This window comes from Physcomitrium patens, chromosome 18 (assembly GCF_059467195.1).
Source record: "Physcomitrium patens ecotype Gransden chromosome 18, ASM5946719v1, whole genome shotgun sequence".
In the NCBI taxonomy this organism is placed as follows: domain Eukaryota; kingdom Viridiplantae; phylum Streptophyta; class Bryopsida; order Funariales; family Funariaceae; genus Physcomitrium; species Physcomitrium patens.
This window is the reverse complement of record NC_143427.1, coordinates 14924896-14947062: the sequence shown is the minus strand read 5'-3', so window position 1 is coordinate 14947062 and position 22167 is coordinate 14924896. Positions and strand designations below refer to the sequence as shown.

At 41.5% G+C, this 22167-nt stretch overlaps 3 protein-coding genes and 1 pseudogene across 4 annotated transcripts; all 4 read right to left on the bottom strand.

Annotated features, from left to right (window-relative positions):
• Nucleotides 1-4911: 4911 nt before the first annotated feature.
• LOC112294983 (DNA topoisomerase 2) lies at nt 4912-13661 on the bottom strand. Its single transcript, XM_024546023.3, has 23 exons — nt 13311-13661; nt 12612-12995; nt 11851-12108; nt 11450-11742; nt 11139-11205; nt 10745-11015; nt 10360-10559; nt 10029-10238; nt 9749-9862; nt 9551-9658; nt 9214-9378; nt 8818-9003; nt 8534-8689; nt 8093-8395; nt 7718-7906; nt 7346-7532; nt 7146-7195; nt 6801-7022; nt 6463-6660; nt 6132-6333; nt 5949-6004; nt 5734-5830; nt 4912-5563 (listed from the first exon to the last, which is right to left on the bottom strand). Exons 1-23 carry the CDS (start codon nt 13362-13364, stop codon nt 5190-5192), a joined length of 4344 nt encoding a protein of 1447 aa, XP_024401791.1. The 5' UTR covers nt 13365-13661; the 3' UTR covers nt 4912-5189.
• Nucleotides 13662-14879: 1218 nt separating this feature from the next.
• LOC112295545 (amino acid transporter ANT1) lies at nt 14880-17311 on the bottom strand. Its single transcript, XM_024547302.3, has 2 exons — nt 16296-17311; nt 14880-16176 (listed from the first exon to the last, which is right to left on the bottom strand). Exons 1-2 carry the CDS (start codon nt 16470-16472, stop codon nt 15832-15834), a joined length of 522 nt encoding a protein of 173 aa, XP_024403070.3. The 5' UTR covers nt 16473-17311; the 3' UTR covers nt 14880-15831.
• LOC149987490 (amino acid transporter ANT1 pseudogene) lies at nt 15139-15735 on the bottom strand (annotated as a pseudogene).
• A 756-nt stretch (nt 17312-18067) lies between the features above and the next one.
• LOC112295544 (3-oxoacyl-[acyl-carrier-protein] reductase 4) lies at nt 18068-21545 on the bottom strand. 2 transcript variants are annotated; one of them, XM_024547300.3, is made up of 11 exons: nt 21441-21545; nt 20843-21250; nt 20633-20686; nt 20436-20516; nt 20288-20333; nt 19960-20054; nt 19589-19621; nt 19262-19396; nt 19071-19164; nt 18742-18824; nt 18068-18497 (listed from the first exon to the last, which is right to left on the bottom strand). In XM_024547300.3, the coding sequence occupies exons 2-11, from the start codon at nt 21179-21181 to the stop codon at nt 18465-18467; spliced, it is 993 nt and encodes a 330-aa protein (XP_024403068.1). In that variant the 5' UTR covers nt 21182-21250; nt 21441-21545; the 3' UTR covers nt 18068-18464. The 2 variants fall into 2 exon arrangements, with proteins under 2 accessions (XP_024403068.1, XP_024403069.1); XM_024547301.3 differs by having other exon boundaries at nt 20843-21242.
• Between the last annotated feature and the right edge of the window lie 622 nt (nt 21546-22167).

The following is a 22167-nucleotide window of genomic DNA, read 5'->3' as shown; positions in this document are numbered from 1 at the left end:
CCTTTTTTGGATCCATCTTCAAGCCCTCTGTAGTCGCAATGAAGCCCAAAAATTCCATCTCATTCTGGTGAAATTGACACTTCTCCAACTTGGCGTAGAGTCCTCGTTCGCATAGTTTTTCAAGAACCAAACAAACGTGCTTCTCATGTTCTTCTTCATTCTTGGAAAATATCAAAATATCATCCAGATAGATGATAACAAAGTCATCGAGGTACTCCCAAAAGATGTCGTTCATCATATGCTGAAAGACCGCTGGAGCATTAGTAAGACCAAAAGGCATGACATTGTACTCAAAATGGCCATACCTTGTACGAAAGGCTGTCTTCCATTCATCTCCTTCTTTGATTCGCACAAGGTTGTAGGCTCCTCTTAAATCAATCTTTGTAAAAATCCTTGCACGTCCAAGTTGATCTAAGAGGCCGGAGATCAAAGGTAAGGGATAGCGATTTTTCTTGGTCACCTTGTTGAGTCCTCGGTAGTCCACGCACATCCGCAGTGAGCCATCTTTTTTCTTCACGAATAGGATTGGTGCTCCAGTTGGCGACTTTGAATGTCGAATAAAATTCTTGGCTAGATTCTCATCGATGTACTTCCGCAATTCTGCCAACTCCGTCTGCGATAGGTTGTATATTGGACCAAAAGGTGGTTGCGCTCCTTCCTCTAAGTCTATGGCGCAATCATATGGTCAATGTTCCGGCAGTATATCGGCGTTCTTCTTCTGAAACACGTCTTCAAAATCCCTATATTGCTCTGGTATATTCGATGTTGAGATATTCTCACCGCTAGTTGGAGCTGCATAAATGACAAATGGTGCGCCTTCCTTGGACAATCTTAGGAATGCTCTCGCTCCAATAAACATGGATTTCTTCATGTAGGTTCTACCAACAGGTTTATTATTTTTTTTTTCAGGAAATGTTATCCTTCGTAGCCTCCAATCAATGGACGGATTATGATCTTCTAACCAAGAAAGACCAAGGATAACAGGGCTTGATGGGGTTCTAATAATATTAAAAATAACGTGACTACTATGGTCCTTAAACACCACTTCTATAGGTTCTGATTCGTGGGTAACGTTGCCTGACAATAAGGGTCGTCCATCTATCACCTCTACGTGAACAGGTTTGGACTTCTGTACTAAACGGATCTTGTGGCGTTTAGCAAACTCTTCATCTAAAAAACAAGTAGATGCCCCCGAATCCAATAAAGCTAAAGTTTTTTGTTTTTGAGGGCCTAAAAACAAAGGAATTGTAAAACAACGGGCAGGTTGGACAGAGAAGGAGGAACCTGATTGTTGTCGTGATATTAGATTGTCCAGCCGCACGCTTCTTACTGTGGCTGGGCGTCGTCGTTTTCCGGAATCATCGCACTTCTAGTCTTGACAGGGTGCCAATTTTGCTTCTTTGGGCAATTTCCAACCTTGTGACCTTCTTCTCCACAGTACAAACATAACCCTTCCTCCATACGTCGTTTCTTCTCTGTTGGAGTAAGAGATCGGACACGCGCCGTGTCGATTTGCATGTCTATTGCCTCCGAATGTGAGTTTAAGCTATTTGCAGACATAGTCACGTCGTAACGAGTCATTTGGTGTCTTGGACGTTGGTCTTGGCGACGCTGGAATAGGCGGTTGTCACACTTTACAGCTTGGCTAATAGCTTCGTTGAGCGTTTGAGGATCAGGAAGAGATAACAGCAAGTCCTTCACATCATCCTTCAAGCCCCAATAAAACTGACTCACCAACGCCTCTTCACCCCAATTAATGTCACTTGCCAATTGTCTGAAATCCGAGGCATAGACTGATGCAGAGCGTGTTCCTTGTCGTAGCGATCGGATCTTTGTTGTAGCCCATCGAACTTTATCATGCTCGCCAAATGCTTCTGCAAACGCCTCCAAGAACGTTTCAAAGTTGCTCAGGATTGGCGATTGCTTCTCGAACAAGGGAGTAAACCAAGACAGAGCTTGTGCTGTAAGCAAGGTTCCAACAAGCCCAACACGCGCTTCCTCCGTCGGATAACGTTCGGGCTGTAAAATTGTTATCAACCTGATTTGGTTGACAAAACCTCGAAACTTGGAACGAGTTCCATCAAACTTATCCGGAAGACTAACTCGAGGCTCCTTTCGTTGTAGGACTACTCGATCTTGTTGAAATGGAGGTAGAACTGCTTCTTCTGGCGCAGAAGTTTGAGGCTGATATGCTTTAGATGGCGCTATCCCAGATGCTCCATTGTTATGGAGTCCTACCATGACTCCTTCGATCTCTGTTGTCCTATGTGACAACGAGGCAAGAGCATTTATGATGGCGTCTAGTTTGGATTCCAAACTTTCAGCCATTTTAACGTCTTAACCTTCGGCTAACCTTCAGAAAGAAGAAAAAAGAGTTTTGACAAGAAGACAATATTGGTTCAGAGGAGAGTACTCCGCAACCTCTAAAACGCCTTAAGACTCCAAGATGAGGGGTAATCCACTCTCTCCAAGAAGAATAAGGCTCCAATATTGAGAAAGAAGAGATATCAGTTTAGAGGAGGGTAATCCGCAACCTCTAAAACACTAGCACACCTTCAAGAAGAGGGGTAATCCACTCTCTAACAAGAAGGAACTAGCTCTGATACCAGTGAAAATGCAGTCTCGACAAACTGTCACGGACACAAAATACAGACTTGAAATCTAACAAGAAATTCAAGAAGAAGTGGCAGAACTAGATTAAACAGATGAGTACAAGAACAACACCAGAAAGGTGAGCTAGAGCTCCAAGAGATGTGTTGTCGAGACTGAAGAACCCTTTAGCCTCGACTCCTATATATACTACTGAATAGGAAGCTTCTCGAGCTACTTCCGCTAACTAGGACGCTTCTCCAACAACTTCTACTAATTAGGAAACTTCTCGAGCAACTTCCTAGAATCTATCAAAATATTCTAGAACCTTCTAAGAATATTCTAGAATCTTCTAAGAGAATCTTTAGGGAATATTCTAAGAATCTTCTAGAACCTTCTAAAGGAATCTTTAGAGAATCTTTAGAGAATATTCTAGAAGAATATTCGAAGAATCTTCTAATGTATGTCCATGACACATAGACATTTATATTTATCTAACTAAGAAGTATTAAAAAGAAGATAAATATAGATAGATTTGATAATATCTTGTAGTGAAGCTTCTTAGAAGTTTCATAGATACAAATTTGACTTTAGTCGTGTTTATGATTAAGTGGTAGATTTAAAACTTAGCCAACAAATTGGCCACATATTATGCATGTTGGTAGCTTGTGATATAAGTTGGTTGTGTGGCACACATTTAAAAAACTTATTTTGTAAGTTAAATATGTGTCTTATAGGTTGGACATGTCTTAGAGGTTCTACAAAACATTGCTATGTAGTTCTTAGATAGTATATATAGATGAAAGAATAAAGCCTTCTTTATTCTTGTTAATGTCTTTCTTTTACTTAGTCTTATTTTAAGAGTCTATAGTCTTCTTGTCTTTGGCAATAATCATTTTAGTTTTAATAATATACTATTTTTGAATAAATATATACTCTGTTCTAGTGATATAAGAGTGTATTAATAATTTTATTGTTTGTGATTCATATCCTTGATAATTCAAGTTTCAATATTTTTAAGCAAGTTTAGCTACAATGTCAAATAAATATACTATTCATATAGCCAATGGTACATCAAATGAAGAACTTATTTTTATCTAATACAAAGTATCTTCATCAAATGTTGTAATGATTTTAATTGCCTACTTTGCTTAGAACTTAACCAAATCATCATTTCTTGAAGGCTTAGTAATTACTTAAGCCACTTCAAAAGATAGAATAATCACCTTGCCTTCCAATATCTTATCAAATAAATAGAAAATCCTTCTTGACTTAAAATTTAGAATCAACATGTCAATATTAAAAAAAAAATACATCTATAGTATTTTATAAGCCAAAGTGTATGCAATAGGCTTAAAAATAGTTTCTTCATCTTATATTAAAGTTAAAATATAAGAATTTTTTATAAAACTAATATTTGTAAGTCCAAATAACAATGACAATTGAGCTAAAGTAATAGAAAGGATACGACAATTATAATAGCTATGTAAAAGTATAATATCCTTTTTGGTATCACAACTTTTCCATGATTACAGAGGATATGATAATTATAATAGCTAAAAAATTCTTTGTAGTGTTTATCTATAATATTATAGCTAAATACTCAAACTTCAAAATTGTCATGTTTATATCCATAATTCAATAATATTTTTTAAATATTTTTTTATTATAAAAATAATAAAAATATTCATATTATTAAGATATTGAAACTAAAAAAAATTGAAATCTTTCAATACATATCAATACAAATAAAAAAAATCCTTGATTATATCTTTATATAAATTTTTATTGTTCTTTACTTTGACTTGTGTATTAAAATTGATAACATTAAAGGAAAACAAATCTTTAGTAATTTTGTGAAAGAACTTGCAAGTGTCACAGGTGATATATGTTGAAATTATCAAGTGATTATTTAAATATTTATGATAGAAATATAAATAGTATTTAATTGGAAGTTTATTGACTATGATGTAATCAAATGTTGTTAAATTTCAAAATACTAATGAAGTCACAAACATTACTGGTTTGTAAAAGAAAATTATTCAAAATCTCATGTTAACTGTAATTGCCACAGGCATATGAAAAGAGTTAGAAAACTGGCTGAAAACAAAATACGGTGCATTATGCATTGCTTCTAAAATTGGCAAGACAATTCCAAAACTCATGGATGCTTTTCTCTTTCTTACACATTAATATATGACAATTTCTACACGTTTGTGCGTTCGTATAATTTGACAATTCGTACAACAAAAACCACAATTTATCTGCGCTTATGAGTGAAAAAGAAAAAATAATAACTGCACAGAATATACTCTTGACGCCTTTAAGATAAATATGTCAAATGTAACTCACTTAAAGATACATATCAATCAATGTAAAAATAAGCATGAAAAGCTATGTACACATCCCGATATAGATATTGGCTGCGACCTAAGATACGTCTTTCACAAGGGAACACCGCTTGTGGGGAAAAAAATGGTAATTAATCAAATGATCTGGGCTTTCTAGTACAGGTCATAACTGATGACCGTCAAGTACTAGGTTAACACCTACACTAAATAAAAGAACAATTCTTTACTGTACATAATGTTTTCAATATTTTAAAAGCTCTCCGTATCTGAGAAGTCTGAAACAACGTCGTCGCTTTCTTCATTTGTATCTTCGCTGCTACTATCACTGATGATGTATTGCATCTTCCGGCGGCCAACCCGTGCAGGTCGGGCTGCTGCTTCGGCTTCTGCAGCTTGCAAGACTTGTTTGGCTGTCAAAGCCTTGGTCTTTTTGTTAAGAGGTGAGGCCTGAATCCTCTTGATCTTCGGAGGTGCCTCCTTGGGCTCAGGAGCTGCCACTATCTCAGGTGAGCTTGGAGATGAAAGAACTTGGCTCTTGGCTCCTATCTTCTGGAGTCGTTTCCTTGGGGCAGGTTTGGTCACAATGGGAGCTTCGTCCACAACTTCGGAACGCTCCACATCCTCTGTAATCATGGAAAACCACGGATCAAAAATTACGCAAATAGCAGAACAGGGGCGAAGAGTTTACTGCACTTCCATAGTTTCCTATACTGAAAGTCAGCCCACTCAACATGGCTTCCCATATCTTGTAGATTAGGAGCGATAAATAGAGCACAACAGCTAGGGTACCCACCTATCACAATGCTTGGTTGCACAACCTGGGCATTGTAGGCAGCTAAGCGGTCACGAAGGCTTGCAGTGAAGTCCTCTTCGTCGCTGTCGTCAAGTTCCTGTAATTGCACAACTATATTTGTTGGTATTTTCCAGGAATTCGACAAGAACTGTTTAAATAGAGAAAAATGCTGACTTTCCCAATTCCCGCGACAGGTGAATTGAAGCTGTCCTTACCAATATTTTGGCGGGCTTCTTAGGGACAGCCTTCGCTCGTGGTTTTGGTGCAGCTTCTGCATGAAAACAGAAACGTAAGATGATTGGTTTATTATGCACATAGCATCTAAGATCCACTCAATAATTCGTACCATTCAAGATGAAGAATAAACTGCTAAGCTGATAAATACGGTAGGCACTTACTCGTCGGCGCAGGTTTGCTTACTGCTGGAACAACTGGGGCAGCCGCAGCTGGCGCATCATAATCTTCATCCACAGATTCGACCTTCTTCACTTTAGGGGCAGCTTGCTTTCTAGGAGCAGGTTTTTTGAAGGTTTGATTCCCTTCTTTGGCGGAGTGCTTAGCTTCATAGACAGCATCAATCGCCTCTTGTTCTTCCTGGGCCTGTGCGACAGCAATGTTGTAACGTAGTAACTTATCAGACACTGCATTATCATCAAAGTCATAGTTGCGGTGGAGTAGAAACGTATAGTCGGACGCTTAAAACAGGAACTTAAGGCGGACCAGACTTACATCCAACTTGACTAAAAACTCGTCAAGATCCTTTATCCACAATGCTTCAGGTGTAGCCCTCTTAAGCTCCTCCACTTCCTCTTCCATCTTATCACGCTGACCACGAAGTTGTTGGACTTTTTCGTACGTCAAAGATCCGATTGGCATGGACAATAGATAGTCGTAGTCCGCAACCTTTACCCCTTTCACCTTCTCGTCCTGAATGCATTGGACACAAGATGTCACATGGCTAAAAACATAAATGAACACACGACATAAATGACTCTCAAGTTTTACTAGAAACATTCCTACAAACTGCATTGTTTGATCATTTCTGAATGGCAAGGACTAGAACGCACCTGCTCATTGTCTTCCGGAAGAGGGTCGGCACCTACGACGGGGGGATCAGGCGACTTTGCCTTCTTGGGGAATGGAGCAAAACCTTTGTGTTGAAGCTCGGATAGTAAATCTATACGCTTGCGATTGTTCACAATAATTTCACCCTTTACCACACCCAAGATGAACCTCACTTTATTGTCCACCTTTACAAGCTCGTATTGCAAGTTTTGTAATTGTACCGCCTGCATGGAAAAGTAGGAAAATAAAATTAGACATGTGTAAAGCTGCTTGCACCTACAGCAAAGTCATCATATATCAGAAAGATGACAAATGTCTAGACAGGCACTGAAATACAGCTGCAGTACCTTTCTCTTGACGTAGAGATCTAAGCGGATATGGAAGAACTCCTCAAGAACTGTCAATACGAACACATTAACACACGTCAGTTCCACGATGTAATTATGAGATGCCGACAGGGATTAAACGACTCAAAACTACAGCTTCCTGCAACAGTCCATACACTTTCTAACGAAGAAAGCAATTTTTACTGATAAATAAATCTTACTTTGTTCTGGCGTATCGTATTTCTTAATGATTCCCTTCGCATCAAATAAGTGCATGTTACTAGTGCTTATTGTGGTGGTAAGCTTGAACTTTTTCACTAAGCCTTCCGCCAAAGCTATCGCCATGTTCTCCTCTGAGAGAGTGAGTTCAAAGTGCACTTTGGTATCCGTGTTGTGCTCTCGGAAATCCTGCACATCAAAAATAGATAATTGGCTTTTTAGACATCCACAAATAAGGTAACTGGTGTACAGATAGAAAATAGTAACTCATTGTGAGAGCTGTGAGTATCGGTAGGGCTAAAATGTGCTGAAACAACATTAAATACAGGAGGTGTATTGAGAAAGAGAGAGAGAGAGAGAGAGAGGCGGTCTACCTTGATAAATGGCTCCTTGTTCTTGTCAGAAGGGGTCATCAGGGCATCGAGAAACTCTTTGTAGTCCTGCGTCCACTTGCGGACAGGAAGCTCCAAGATTTTGATCGTTGTTTCATCGATCTGTTCTATGGTACCAGTGATTGTGTACGTGAGACCAATATCCTTGGTAGCTGAGCACTCAATTGTTCCCTGGGAGAAGACATCAAATGGATAACTGTTAGATAAAGGCACCTCGATTTACTCTAGCAGACAAATTTTAAATTCCTCAAAAACACAAAAAAACATAAGATTTTACGATTATCTGCACTCATTAGCCTGATAAAGTAAACATTGAATATCCATACAGCATGGATAGATCTTCAGAGAAGTGCATACCATGAAGCTCTTATACCACGGGTGCATAGGTGTCAATTCCTGGCCAGCCAACAGCCGTCGAATATTGGCAACAATTTCTCTGGGGTTGTAGTTAGGCACGAAGGAGCTCCATCCAGTGCCAATACCTTCGCTGCCATTGACAAGCACTAGGGGTATAATGGGGCAATACCAGCTGGGCTCAATGGACTGTCCATCCTCTTTCATGTAGTCAAGTAGGACGTCGTCCGGCTGAGGAAAGAGAGCACGAGTAATCGGCGCTAGACACGTAAAGATATAACGCGGGCTAGCATGATTTTTCCCTCCCTGCGTATAGCAATCTCGCCATATCAGAGACTGTCCATGTGGGGCATAAGAGATTCAAGAGCTTCTCAAAAATATCATAGACAATTAATTAGCATTGCTAGCGTATGAAGATATCAAAAAAATGTTCCATAACTTTACCTGCTCACGAGTTCCAAACTGACCCTCTGGTGAAAGGAGGTTGATGTTATTGCTTCCAACAAAGTTTTGCGCCATTCCAATGATGGTACTAGCTAGACTCGCCTCCCCGTGATGATACGCCGAATGTTCTGACACGTAACCAGAAAATTGCGCGACCTATCGGACAAGGACACCTGAATTAAGCGAATTTATATACAAATCAAGTGTCAGCACATACATGCTGAGCAGAACTATACAAGGCACATACAGACACCTATCAATGACATGAGTACAACGATAATAACCTTCGCTTGCGTGACAAAGTTCCTCTTGAAACAGCAGAAAAGGATTTTTCGTTGGCCAGGCTTCAATCCATCCACCATCGATGGAATGGATCTTGCAAGATCAGCCATAGAGAAAAGGATTAGTTCTTTGTTCACAAAATCACTGTATTTGATTTTATCCGCGGTCATGTCAAGGAAAGTACCGGGCTGCAGGAAGACAGTCAAATATCATTGTCAGTAAGGTTATTACTTACATCTAAAGGAAATGGAATGAAAAAGAAGGCGTTACCAACTCTGAACCACTTAACAGCACTGAAGCAACCGGAAAACCTCCTTTAAGGACATAGGCGATGGCGACAAGTAGTCAGATGATTGTTATAATTTGAGAAGCTTCTTAAAGAGGGCATGATGAACAACCTCATAATGGCGCAGCCACGTCTTCCGAGCCTCGATCTTTTTCTTACTGAATGCCATTTCAATTGCGTCGCCATCCATTTCACTTTCCCACTTGAAATCCTTTTTGTGCTTGCTGAGCTCACGAAAGTACTCTTTACCTTCTTTCGATGTTGAAGTACCCAAACCCTGCACCGCTCAGTGCTTAAGTCGGATCATCGACATAGGAGGGAGTGAACGAGTTTAAAAAATTCAAATTCTTCAAAAAGTTTGATTCCCACATAAGCACTTCACACACGAAAGAAATCTGATGACCTTAGAAAATACTTAGAAACCTATCATGGGATTTAGAGGGTCAAACCTTATAGTACTTTATGGTCCACCCTTTCGTCTCGCCATTGAGGGATTCTTTCCATGCCTCGTACTCAGGCATCGTGTAAAAGGAGAGCATCTTTTGCTTGTTGCTTGCCTGCACGCGTCGAAGTCATCAGCGAGATGAGCATACAGAAGCTAGTATCACAAGGCCCCAAGGACAACAACCAAATCCATCACAACTTACCTTAACGATTGGAGTGATGAACTCCACGAGGAATGATGGAATTTTGAGCAACGAGGGCCAGAATGAGTGGATGAAGTTGATTAACAATCCTTTGATATGAGACCCATCGTGATCCTGTGGTTACAAAAGCCAAGCAGGTAAATTTTTAGAGCTGATTACCATTAGTCGACACCAAGCTGGATATGAAATTAGCACACACAGGAACTTGAAAGGGCGCCTACAAGACTAATAAAATATGATCTAGACACTAATAGACTCAAACAAAACGAAGTATACACACCTGATCGGTCATGATCATCAGATGCCCATATCGTAATGATTTTGTATTATCATAGTCTTTGCCATGCTGGAGGCCAAGGATACGCTTGATGTTCGTAATCTCAGCGTTTTCCATAATCTGCTTATGGCTAGCTTCCCTCACATTGAGGAGCTTTCCTCGCAGAGGGAAAACACCATATTTGTCGCGGCCCACAACGCTGATTCCACTCATCTGATAGAGTGCAAGGCTGAAAGTAAGGAATGCTCAATTCCATTTCGAATTGCAAGGATATAGTAAACTAGAGTGCTGTATAACAATAAATTCTCTGAAGCTAAGTGGAATAAATGCTTACAGCAAGAGCTTTTGCGGAGTCACCCTCTGTCAGGATGAGAGTGCATTGCTCTGAAGATCTCCCACCAGCATCGTTGGCGTCATCAAGTTTGGGGATGCCGGTAATGCGTTGTCGTTTGGCACCATCGTTTTTCTTCAGCTCTTTGCTCTGCTTGAAGTCTGCCCAAGTTAACACGTTCTCCACAACTCCACATTTCGCAACTGCAGCAGCCGTGTATGACACTAAGACGGGGACCTCCATATGCTTTTCGTTTCAAGAAAGATACAGCTTGGATAACATCCAGCTAGAGTCAACTCGACTTGATGGTCATAATTAGGATAACAAGTAGACACATAGGTTCTCAGCATATATTCAGGAACATTCACTTGAGGGCACTGGTGCTTACCTTTCTTCAGGAATTCAGCTGACAATTCACATTTGGACCCGAAGCTACTAGCGCGAGTAGTAAGTGTCTCTTTCGTTTGGGAGTCGAATGTGGGATTGTTAATGAGAGCATTGACGAAAACCCACATGTGGTTTTTGATTTGAAAAGGTTTTACACCAGCTGTTTTGTTCTTTTTGTTTACGAGTCCCAGGACGTGGGAAACAATCTGATCCGCAACGTACGCGACATGGGTGCCTCCTCTGATCGTGGCAATGCTATTACAAAAACTCACCTGCGTCACAAAAGTCATGAAGCTTTTAAGCTAGCCCAATAGAATGGTTGAATTCGTAGCTGAAGACGAATTGAACTATCATGAACTAGAACAAGGTTTGTCAAATGATGAGAACATACGCACCTGATTGAACTGTCCGTCACTGAGACTGACGCATATCTCCCACCGATCACTTACTTTTTCATAAATCCTGTAACACGAGGAAATTGATTAAGTTAACAGATATGCGTTACAAGTGAAGTACTCATCAGTGGTTGTTGATAAAAAAAAATGCGGCATAATAAACTCATGGGCATGACCAAGAATGGTAGGGCTCGGAAAAATGCGTTTATGAAGAAACACAGATCAGCTCTAGACGTAGAAGTGATGCCCGCAAGCCCGAGTGAAAGACAAGCAGTGCAATGGTTAACAGGATACGAGATAATGACGCAAACCTCGGCAACGGCTCCTCACGGTTGAAATTAGCAACAGAAAGATACAGTCCGACATAATCTTGGAATGATTTAATTGGAAGACGTTTCCCATTTAGCTCAACTTTACAGCCTTTGCCTATGCAGCCAGCAATATCCACCACACGCTTGCTCATGAGGGCGACTACATCACTTTCAAGGTGGGTCATGTTGAATTTGGAGAGGTCGGGTTTAAACGAAACTTTGGTCCAATTTTCGTAGGGCTTGCACGTAGTGATTTTTGGCTCAGATTTGAGGCTCATGTTATTCGTGAAAATCTGTTTGAAAGTGACGGTGGCAAAAGTTAGCTAGTCTGCAGAAACTTCACACAGCAACAGGGCTTTGATCAATCAAACGACTCAATTCGTCATAACTCATTAACGTACCTGCTTATACCGCCTCTGACGTGTCCCGTCTGCTGTTTCAATGGTAAATTCTGTAGAAAAGATGTTAGCCAGCTTTGCTCCATACCCATTGCGACCACCCGTAGTTTTCTTTTCGGAGTCATTGTAGTTACTGCTAGTCAAAAGATGCCCGAAAATCATCTCAGGAACGTAGACACCTTCTTCTTTGTGGATCTCAACCGGCACTCCAGCCCCATTGTTGTAAACGCTAATAAAATTTTGATCGATGTCAATCTCAACCTGCGAAAAGTTGATTGATTTGCGACAGCTCAGTCCTTCATACTAACCAGGAGTATACAAAGCGCTGAGTAATCAGACGGAAGAAGAATCTGATAATATAAGCTCAAAACGACGTCTCCGAAAATACGAATCTTATGGTATTATCAATGCCTATGGACAGAAAGTACCCTTCCACGGCCTACATGATTGTAAACAAGTCCCACGCTCCGACGTGTATTAGCGTATGTTCTGTTATTATTTCCTTTTTCCGTCCATGCTGGCAAAAAATACTTTAACATTTTGAACGACAGCATTCGAAACGCTCTCTACACGTACCAATATCCTTGAATGCACCGAAGACTCTAGTAGCCCCTAGCAAACGGCCATGAATTGCCTTCAAGGAACGACAGTCTGTTCCTCACATTCACAAAGGTACACAAGCAATTGTTCAGCCTACCACGACCTCGAACCCAGCACAGAAAGGATCGCATGGAAACAGATAAAATCGAATGTGTTGGGCTGACCTTCACAGTGTCCATGGAAGGGTCGCGCTGCTTATTATCCGCGGCGTTCACAAGAATTTCATCGAAAATCTTGTACAAACCTGGGACGAATGTAATACTCCGGTTCACCATTTTCCCGTCTTCGTACACCCAAAGCGTTTGAGTGTATTTTTCAATGCTTCCGACGTAAGTGTCAGGCCTTAACAGGATGTGCTCAAGCTGAGTTTTCTTTTGATACGTCTCCTCGATGGATTTGTCCCCGTGAGGCTCGCGCTTTGAAGGTTTAACAATCTTTTCATCGACATCGTTGGCGTCGACGTTGAAACCAGAGCTGGATTGTAGCGGAACCTTGGGGGCCCTGGGAGCTTTCGCAACTTTAGCCCCAGCGGGCTTCGCTTTCGAAATCTGCACTTGGGTGTCAACATTAGAGCGCCTTCATGAAAACAATAAAAAATTCTGCTAACTTCGCTGAGATGTTGGCGGGAAAAATGCAGTGATAACACTTCGGCGCGTAACGCGAAGACCCAGGCACATAATTGAAACGGATTACAATCACTGAAAGGGAGAGATACAAGACACAAACCCCACACTCCAAAACCCGCACACGATCAAAACTCAATAAGCAAGGACACTTAGAAGCACACAAACAACCGGCAGAAGGACAAAGGCAAGCGAAAAGGAAGTCCACAGCATAATGAGCAAGAGCGACAGGAACCTCACCTTCTTCTTCGCCACTCCCACATTCTCCACTTCGCCAAAATCGTAGTCATCCATATTGTCCTCGCCGCACTAACTTTCGCTCAATACCTGTCCTCAAATTACATTTCCACCTAGACTACCACTGCCAAGGGCGGCACACAATCGACACAGACCCCACAATAACGCCGATCTTCACCTCACAACTCCCGAATTCTGCGAATATCCTCCACGCGACCGACAAGAATTGAACAATATGTCCAAGGCCGCCGTGCAAAGCGATCCACCGCCAGTGACGTGAATTCGTACCCTTGGAGCGGGACAGACATTCTCCAGGTGGGAGAAAGGCAGCATTCTCGGGAGCCGGGGGGACGGAAGGAGTTCAAATAGATGTGCGAAAGTCCGTCACCGCCACAATTTTCAAATTCAAATTCGTAGTCGGCGTCGTAGTTGTCGTCGTCGTCGGCCTCGGAACGGTCGCCATCTTCCGCGTGCACGTGAGAGCGTCTGGGAACTCTCAATGGAACGGGATCAAGGCTGGGAACAATGTGAGAACCATGTGACCCGTCAGCATAAACTTTTAATTTATAGTACCGAAAAGTGCATGGATGGTGAAAAGTGCATGCATGGATGGCAACTGGGTGAGGGGTCTACGTACTTAGAAGCCCAAATAGCAATGGCCGTTTTACAAAAAATTAATTAATTAATTAATTAACTACACAAAAGATTTTTGTGCTTTGGAAAAAAGACAAAAAAAAACATTGTCAATAATAATTTTTAATTTAGAGATAGAATAGAAGTTACGACATAAACCAAATCATTGTTTTGTTAAAAATGTAAATGTCAGTTTATATCTTGACATTTCAATCATGAAAAAAAATATATATATATATATATATATATATATATATATATGTTAAATGTTTATATTTTAAAAAAAATAGTATTCTATTATTAGAATTAAAAAACTAACCCTGAAAGTGAATCTAAAAGTAAGTGTCAAGAAACTTAAAATACAATGATTTTTCTGAGTATGAAGCCAACTGAAGAAAGATTTTCATGTATGTTTGTTAACTAAATTTGAAATCAAATTTAAAGTTTAAAAAAATTGTATTTTATTTCTCCTTTTTATTGAAAGTTGTTACATATAATGAATTATTGAAAAATATCATGAAAGCAAAAAATAATAGTTGAGACACACAGTGTCTCATTTGATCTCTTCTGAACATTTAAATCATGTTTGAAGGAAAAACAAAAAATAGTTAAACAAATATACTTGTGGAAAAAGTGATTGCTCAATACCCCACAATGTGTGAAAGTGATTGCTTTGGTTTACACTTCAAGTAGAAGTTGTAACGCACAGATGTAATTCAAATGGCACTTTTCCAATATCACCAGGATGTGATATAATTCTTTCATGTAAATCGCCAACACTTTCAATTGATTTCGATTAAAATTTCCATAAACCTTGAAAAATAATTATGTAATCATTTTGAGTAATAAAAAATTACAAACAGGTGACAGTATCCACAACCCTGCAAACAAAGAGTTCACCCACAAATACAAATCTAAGTGTGCACTTTTCTCAGGAGCTCCATGAATAAAATCTTGATTTACTTTACAAGATTACATTCTGAAAGCATCGATCAACATAGCTTCCGCTTGAATCGTGTCAATCGAAACATTCCTCTCGAGCATGTGAAAAAAATTAGAATTTGAAGGTTTCTGACCTGTCGTCAAATCAAGGTTTACAGCTCCCAAGTCTGATCCAAGTTGGGATTTCTGGCTCTCGAGCCTGTTGTGTACTCGGGTTTGAAGTTTGAAGACCTACTGATCCCGTGGCTACTTGCCGTCAAGACGGGGTCATGAATATAGACACAACAGTAGTATAAATGCTGTAAGCAGCAAACGTGATTCCACACAGAGTGAGCACCATATCAGCAATCCGGGATTGCATGGAAGAGCTTCCTGCACAAAGCTGCATGTGAAACAAAGACGGCAGGACAAACGCGAGCAAAGCACACACAGTGCCTCCAACGAGAGAAATAAAGATGGCGAAACCCGGGGCAGAGACAGCCAGAACTGCTGTGCCAATAACTGAAGCTCCACGAACTCCATTACGAAGAAGAGTATGTAGGTGAGAAGACGGCGGGGCAATTGTCTGGAACCAGGCGCTTCGCATTAGCTTCCCCTCAAAAATTTCATGCACTGGATACATCATGAAGGGGTACGTGAAGAAGAGGCCGATGCAGAGCCCTAATTTCACCAAGATCGTGGACAAATCCTGTAGCAAATTGAGCGTGATAATGTTCTGGGTTTTGTTTCCGAAGGCCAAGTATCCGACGAAGCCGAAGAGGAGGTAGAGGGATGCGATTCCGAAGAAATCGAGGGCTAGGATACGTGGGAATTTTTTAGGGTGTTTCATAGAGGCTTCAAGAGTAAGGGTCATGGAGAATTCTTCAAAGCAGTAGACTGCGACGCCGATAGCGAAAGGGATAGAGCCGAGAGTTGTGTAAGGATGAACGGTTTGGAAGCCGCTCGGATTTTAAAGATCGCCTTTGATCACGAGTGTCATAGCAGCAACATTACAAACGTCTGCGAAAATACTGAAGGGAGCCAGAGATGCTAATGATCGCACACAGGAGAGGATGATCTGGAAGACTAATATGATGAAAATAATGTCGGAGGAGCGGTCGGTAACGCCCATAGTAACAGAAGAAATTTTCTGCCCGATAAAGATAAGATAGGATACGCAACACCCGATTTGGCTTATGCAGATCAGAATATCGACTGCCACTCGACCGGGTGCGCCGTAAGCCATCTGTCCAAGGTCTCCATAAGTGTGGACTTGCATTCCTCCGCCCTTGGCAATCGAATCATTGCACTTTATCTGCAAACTCACCACTCCCTCAAGCTTCAAACTCAAATTTCTTCATAGCCTCATTTCTACAATTGAAAAAAAAACAGTTGAAAGCGCTCAGAAGGTTTGAAAGGTGTGAACAGACTGACCAGAAGTAGCATGCAGTGGTAAGTGAGGCAGGCTGCACAGACGACGGAGACTGTAGTAACAGCCCGGTCACTCCTGCGGAATGTGTAAGGTAATCCTAAGACGCCTGCTCCCACAGTAGAGATGAAGATGTTGCCCACCGTGCGCTCTATCGAGGCTTGGCCCGTTCCAGCGTGCATTAGCAAGGACGTCTCTTCCTCTGCCGGTGGCTTCCCAAATGCTACCTCCTCTACTGCAATTTCTATCTGCTGCTACAATTGCTATGAGAATTGGAATTCCCTATCTCGTCACTGACAGCCGGCTAGGGCGTTCCGAGGTTTTCAAAACCCTTGGATACACCGCAAGGGCTTTGAAGATCAAGATCAATCAGGATACCTGAGTCATTCTTCTCACCCTTGATGGAACTCACAAACGACTGCGAAGCCCAAATTGCTTTCGTGAGACGCTCTTCTAAAGTATCTGGTTGAATTGAGCGAGAAAATTAAAAATACAGAAAACAATGACAAAAGCCTATACACGGGACATGACAACACAAACTACCAAACAGCGGGAGTCTCAAGTAGGCAAAGAAATGCTTTGCATGGGCCCTCAAATTCAAAATCTACAACGACGAAGTCCCAAGAATGAGTGAATAGAAACTCTCTGCACCTACATAATGACGAATTCCTAATATCATGGACAATAGTGCGCGGAGCTTCGGCGACCGCACGATTCTCATGCTCCTCGCAATGCCGAACACCAAATTCCGGCACTGCAACCTCAACTCTCACATTCTGACATGAAACCTCACCAAACACAGCTATTCCCAACCTCCATCCCACAAGTCGCACGCACGTATCCAAATCTGGCCAAATCCTCACAAACCTCGCCACCTAGCAGATCGAGAACGCAAAAACACAACCCTGCCACCTCTAATACAATCTAATCCTTTCCACTTGCAACTTCACAACCTCCGCAATCGCCCACCCGTCAGCAGCAGTTCATGGAAGGGCATCCAACGTGCACCATCAACAGGCCTCGGAATTCTGCGATTGCACGGTACTTTTCAGAGCCTGGAACCATTATCGTGTACATTTTTAGTAGGACATTGTGCTGATGAATTCCGAAATTACGTTCAATGTAAGTTTGAAGCTTCGATGCTAAATTTGGAATACTTCGCGTTGGGAACGAGCATCCACGATGCCTGAGAGAGTACAGTCAGATTTTGACCTCACCTTCGGTTCGTTAACCTGATGTTGCTGCATTATCCTCCTGGAATCTCGATTCCTAACTCGTAACTTCCACTATCGGACAAAGTGTAAACGACAACCATGTGAATTTACGAAACTAGGTGCAACAACAGATGCAGGAAGCTGAAATCATAACTCCTAAACCGTAAATCTTGAAGCCCTGACCCTAATCCGAGATGGTGACATCAACCTCGCCCGTGGACGCCCATCCAAAGTGTGTTCGTATCTTGCGGGTGTGGCACCACATTCCCAGTTAGAATGATTGGTGTGGATGGTGAATTGTTGATTTCCATTCCTCGTGAATATAAAGTTGACGAACTGGGCAAGAAATTTTCCATTTCTAATTCACTTTATTTCTAAAAGAACCACCATTAAGTAGAAACATGAACTGTACAAGCAAATTTTAAGAGAAAAACAACAATATTTACCTCATCCACTGTCAATTTTTGAACTTCATGCGGACAGTGTTTTAACTATAGCACTGGATCTTATGAGATGTCTACCACAAGATTTTTAAAATCACCATAATACAGGTTGACAATATCTTGGTATAAAAATCAAATACCCACAAATGCAATTGATAAGTGAATGGACAAGGCAACACAATGCTGTTCAAGAGACATGTACAAATCTTCCACAGCATTCCGTTGCATGAAAACAACCATGTGGAGAGCTACCCATACAGAGTTACTTCTGTAAAAATATGCAGTGGCCATGAGGAAATGGAGATGAAGATGGATGAGCTACAAGGTTTGTGAGGGAGGACCCCATCAATTCCTTTGATACAAGCACCTCTACCTTGACTAATCAACTTACAAAAAACTGTGGTTCCATGGTACAATGAATCCGGAGACTGCACGACGATGCAGGTCCTTGGAACCAGCCACGCATGGGGTTTGAAAAAGCTAATACCCAGATCACTATGCCATGGTGATGTAGCCATTACATCACCATTCCACCATCGATGTTGAACGTCTGCAATGAACATGCCAAACCAAGTAGTTACTCATCTGCCTCGAACTCAGTTTTCTACTCTGCCATCCTGAACCGTCTACATAATTACAACTCGAAACATCACAATCCAATTTCATACCCTAGATAGGCAGACACAGAAGGAAACTTGGTGAGCTCGACTATCGAATCACTACACTTCAACCAGAACACGGCATCAAAAACTTCCAGAATATGTCTCGTGAGTCCAGGATGTCACGGTTCAAACCTGGCCAGTGATGTACGCTGCTGCTGGATCTGTTGCTAGAAACTTCACCAACCCAGCGACATCCTCAGGCTGACCATATTTTCCTGGAAATGAATAGTCACAAACTATTTAGAAAAATTCAATGCATGCAAGAGAAATCCTCATGATTCTGAAGAAAAGGTCTTGTCTCTTAACCCCTAACGCTTACTAAGTTACAGAACAAAACAGGAATTTTGAGACAGAAAATTCAGACTAAAATCCGCAAACTGAGAACCGTCTAAAACTATTTTTCTAGTACTAAAACATATATATATATATATATATATATATATATATATATAAGCACTCACCCAATGGAATGGTCTTAAGAATCGCCGCCTCGATCTCTTTGTTCAACTTTGCTGTCATATCTGACGCAATGAAGCCAGGAGCCACCGCATTGACCTGAGGAATAAAAGGAAGGCCAGGCGCAATCAAACAACTTCACCATAAGATGTAGTAGACAGTTCCGGGCTTCACAAGGGATCAGCATAAAGCTTACCGTGATGTTACGGCCGGCATACTCCCGAGCGACAGATTTAGTGAAGCCAATCACTCCTGCTTTAGCTGCGGAGTAATTTGCTTGTCCAACGTTTCCCGTTACACCTACTACTGATGAGATATTGATTATTCTTCCCTGAAAGACATTGGGCTCATGTAAATCTTAGTGAAAGCTATGTTAGACAAGAAAGACGCTTTAAAAGATAATAAATCCGTTACCCCGAAGAATTGCGCTGAAGGCATCGCGACAGATAAATCATCCCAACAAACCAGATCTAAGGCTCTCTGGTCCCAAATTTGACAATGAATACAGCAAATGAAAATTTACCTTTCTCTTCTTCATCATCACCTTCGTTGCTGCCTGATCAGAAAGTTGCACAACCAATACTCATGAATTAGAATTCTCGAGCATAAGGACAATGATTTTAAAAACCAAGAAAACAACAATAGTTTTTTTAAAAAAATTAAATTAAATCTTGCAAATTTTGAAACCCTCTGTGATGCAGACATGAAACACAAATAATGCATGTTTTCTATAACCAGCTCAAAAAACATGAACTTAGGAGTACTCCCGAAAAATCACCCTGGTTCAAGGCTACAAAGAAATGTTCTTATGCAAGCATGCATGCAGGGGTACGGCATTCAATGAGAAAAGTAAATCTTTCATTCGACAGCTCATGAAGAGGAACTCTTTCAGACCTGTGTGCAAAGAAAAACACCGGTGAGGTTGAGATCGATGACATCTTGCCATTGTTCCTTCTTCATTCTCATCAACAAAGTGTCCTTCGTAATTCCTAAACTTGCACCAACAACACAGGCCATTAAGACGAAATCAACCTCAAAGATTGGTACCCCACTACACGACCACTACACGACCACTACACGCATAGTCAACCCTTTCAAAAGATCCCAGGAGCTTTCCTATGTCGAATGAGGTTAAGTCAGGGCAGTCTCTTAAATGTGCATTAACGACATAGGGCCAAACATTCAGGCAAATGGTGCAGCACGAATTTCGCAAATCTCATACCGGCATTGTTCACAAGGATATCGATTGTGCCCCACGTATCCATAGCCTGCCAACACGCACTAGTTCTGATGAGTTGGACGCGGAACATGATTGGCATATTCTACAACAAAACCCGATGGTCCGATACAAAGAAATGGTTTGAACTCACGGCTTTAAATAACGCATCAACGTCTTCCTGCTTGGACATATCTCCACCGACGACAAGGGCAGACCCTCCCATCTCCTCAATCTAGGAGCACATCAAAAGGATTAACACACGAAAACCAACCAATCCTGTCTGGTTCAAAAACGCAGTGGCAGAGAATAAGAGAAACATGTCGGCGTTGCCACAGTATCAGTCTACACCTGTTGGGCAACTTCTTCGGCCTCCTTCGCGGATCGCGCGTAGTTCACCAGCACCTGTGTTACAAATCCCAACGATACAGCCAATACACTAATTGAGAAGTTCATCAATATTCAAATCCAATCACAGGAACACCCAAAGAACCACATCTAAAACCCTTCCAGAACTATTGCAAAATAGCCATTGGCAAAGATACGATTTCGAGGATTCACCTTTCCTCCGGCGCCTCCCAGAGCAAGAGCAATGGCCTTTCCAATGCCTCTGGAAGCCCCGGTGACAATCGACACAGGGGCATCCACGAGCTTCGGGGACTCCGCCACAGCAGCTGCGGACTCTATTGCTGCAGACTGGGCCCTGGGAACCCAACAAATCTCCCGTCTCGCCTCAACGCTCTTCAAATGGAGCTGCTGCGCCAGCGGGAAACCAACGGATGCCACACTGGACATCATTGGCATGCGCTGGTGGGGCAATGCCGCGCACCCTTGCTGCAGCCGCTGCGCTGAGCCGCACGCCACCATGCTCGAAGCTGCCGCCCATGTCGAAGCTGCCATTGCTACCAAAACCCGTCGGGCTCAGACCACGACCTAAGTAACCCACCTCGAATCCTACCACCTGCAAGACTATCAAATTCATAACACGAACCAACAACACCGGTGCAGTCAATCAATCCACGAATTTCGCGTTCACTCAAAGCCCGCGTCAATCACCACCCACTTCAAACTCTCCAACAGCTCCGAACCACTTTCACTGTTTCAAAAACCCACAAACAAAAAAGAAATGTACGAATCCAGGAAAGTTGTCGCAACTAACCTCCCCGGCGAGACGCAAGAGTGGCGATGGCGTAGTGGAAGAAATTGGGTGCGAATTCAGACAAGGCAATCAGTCGATTGAGTGAAGTGAGAGAGTTGGTCGTTGAACACGAAATACAAACCCGAAGGGCAGATGGAAGCCAAAGTAGGTTGGCTACGGGTTTCGAGCCGCATCATCGACTGGACGAATGTCATCTATATGAGACGAATGTTGAACGGATGTCGTCCAACGAGGCGACGTAAACGAGGCCAGGTTTTGGAGGACTTTTTAAAAAAGCTGGATTCAAGGGATAAGTTCAAAGTTGTGTATCTCTGTTCGTGGGGCCCACATGAGTGTTGAATTTTTACATTCTTTTGGAAGGGGCAGGAAAATTCGTACTTATTATTCACACAATCCATTCAAAAATACATGTGATGCATAAAAAACAACAAATGATATATTTGTTGTATATTATTTCCATGATATTATAAAAATATCTATAAATCAACAATATACAACAATGTTGATTTTTGAGTTATCAACAAGTAATTAGTTACCATGATATTATCAAGCAAATATCTTTAATTTTAAAATCTACTATTTTTTTGTCGCTTTCTTTTCATTTGGAATGGGGATTTTTCTTGATTATCTATAGCAATGGTAATTACAATTGAAATGTGCATGTTTTTTTGTACAAAAATCTATCTTAATGAAGAGATTAAGTTTTAAACATGAAATTACAACACAA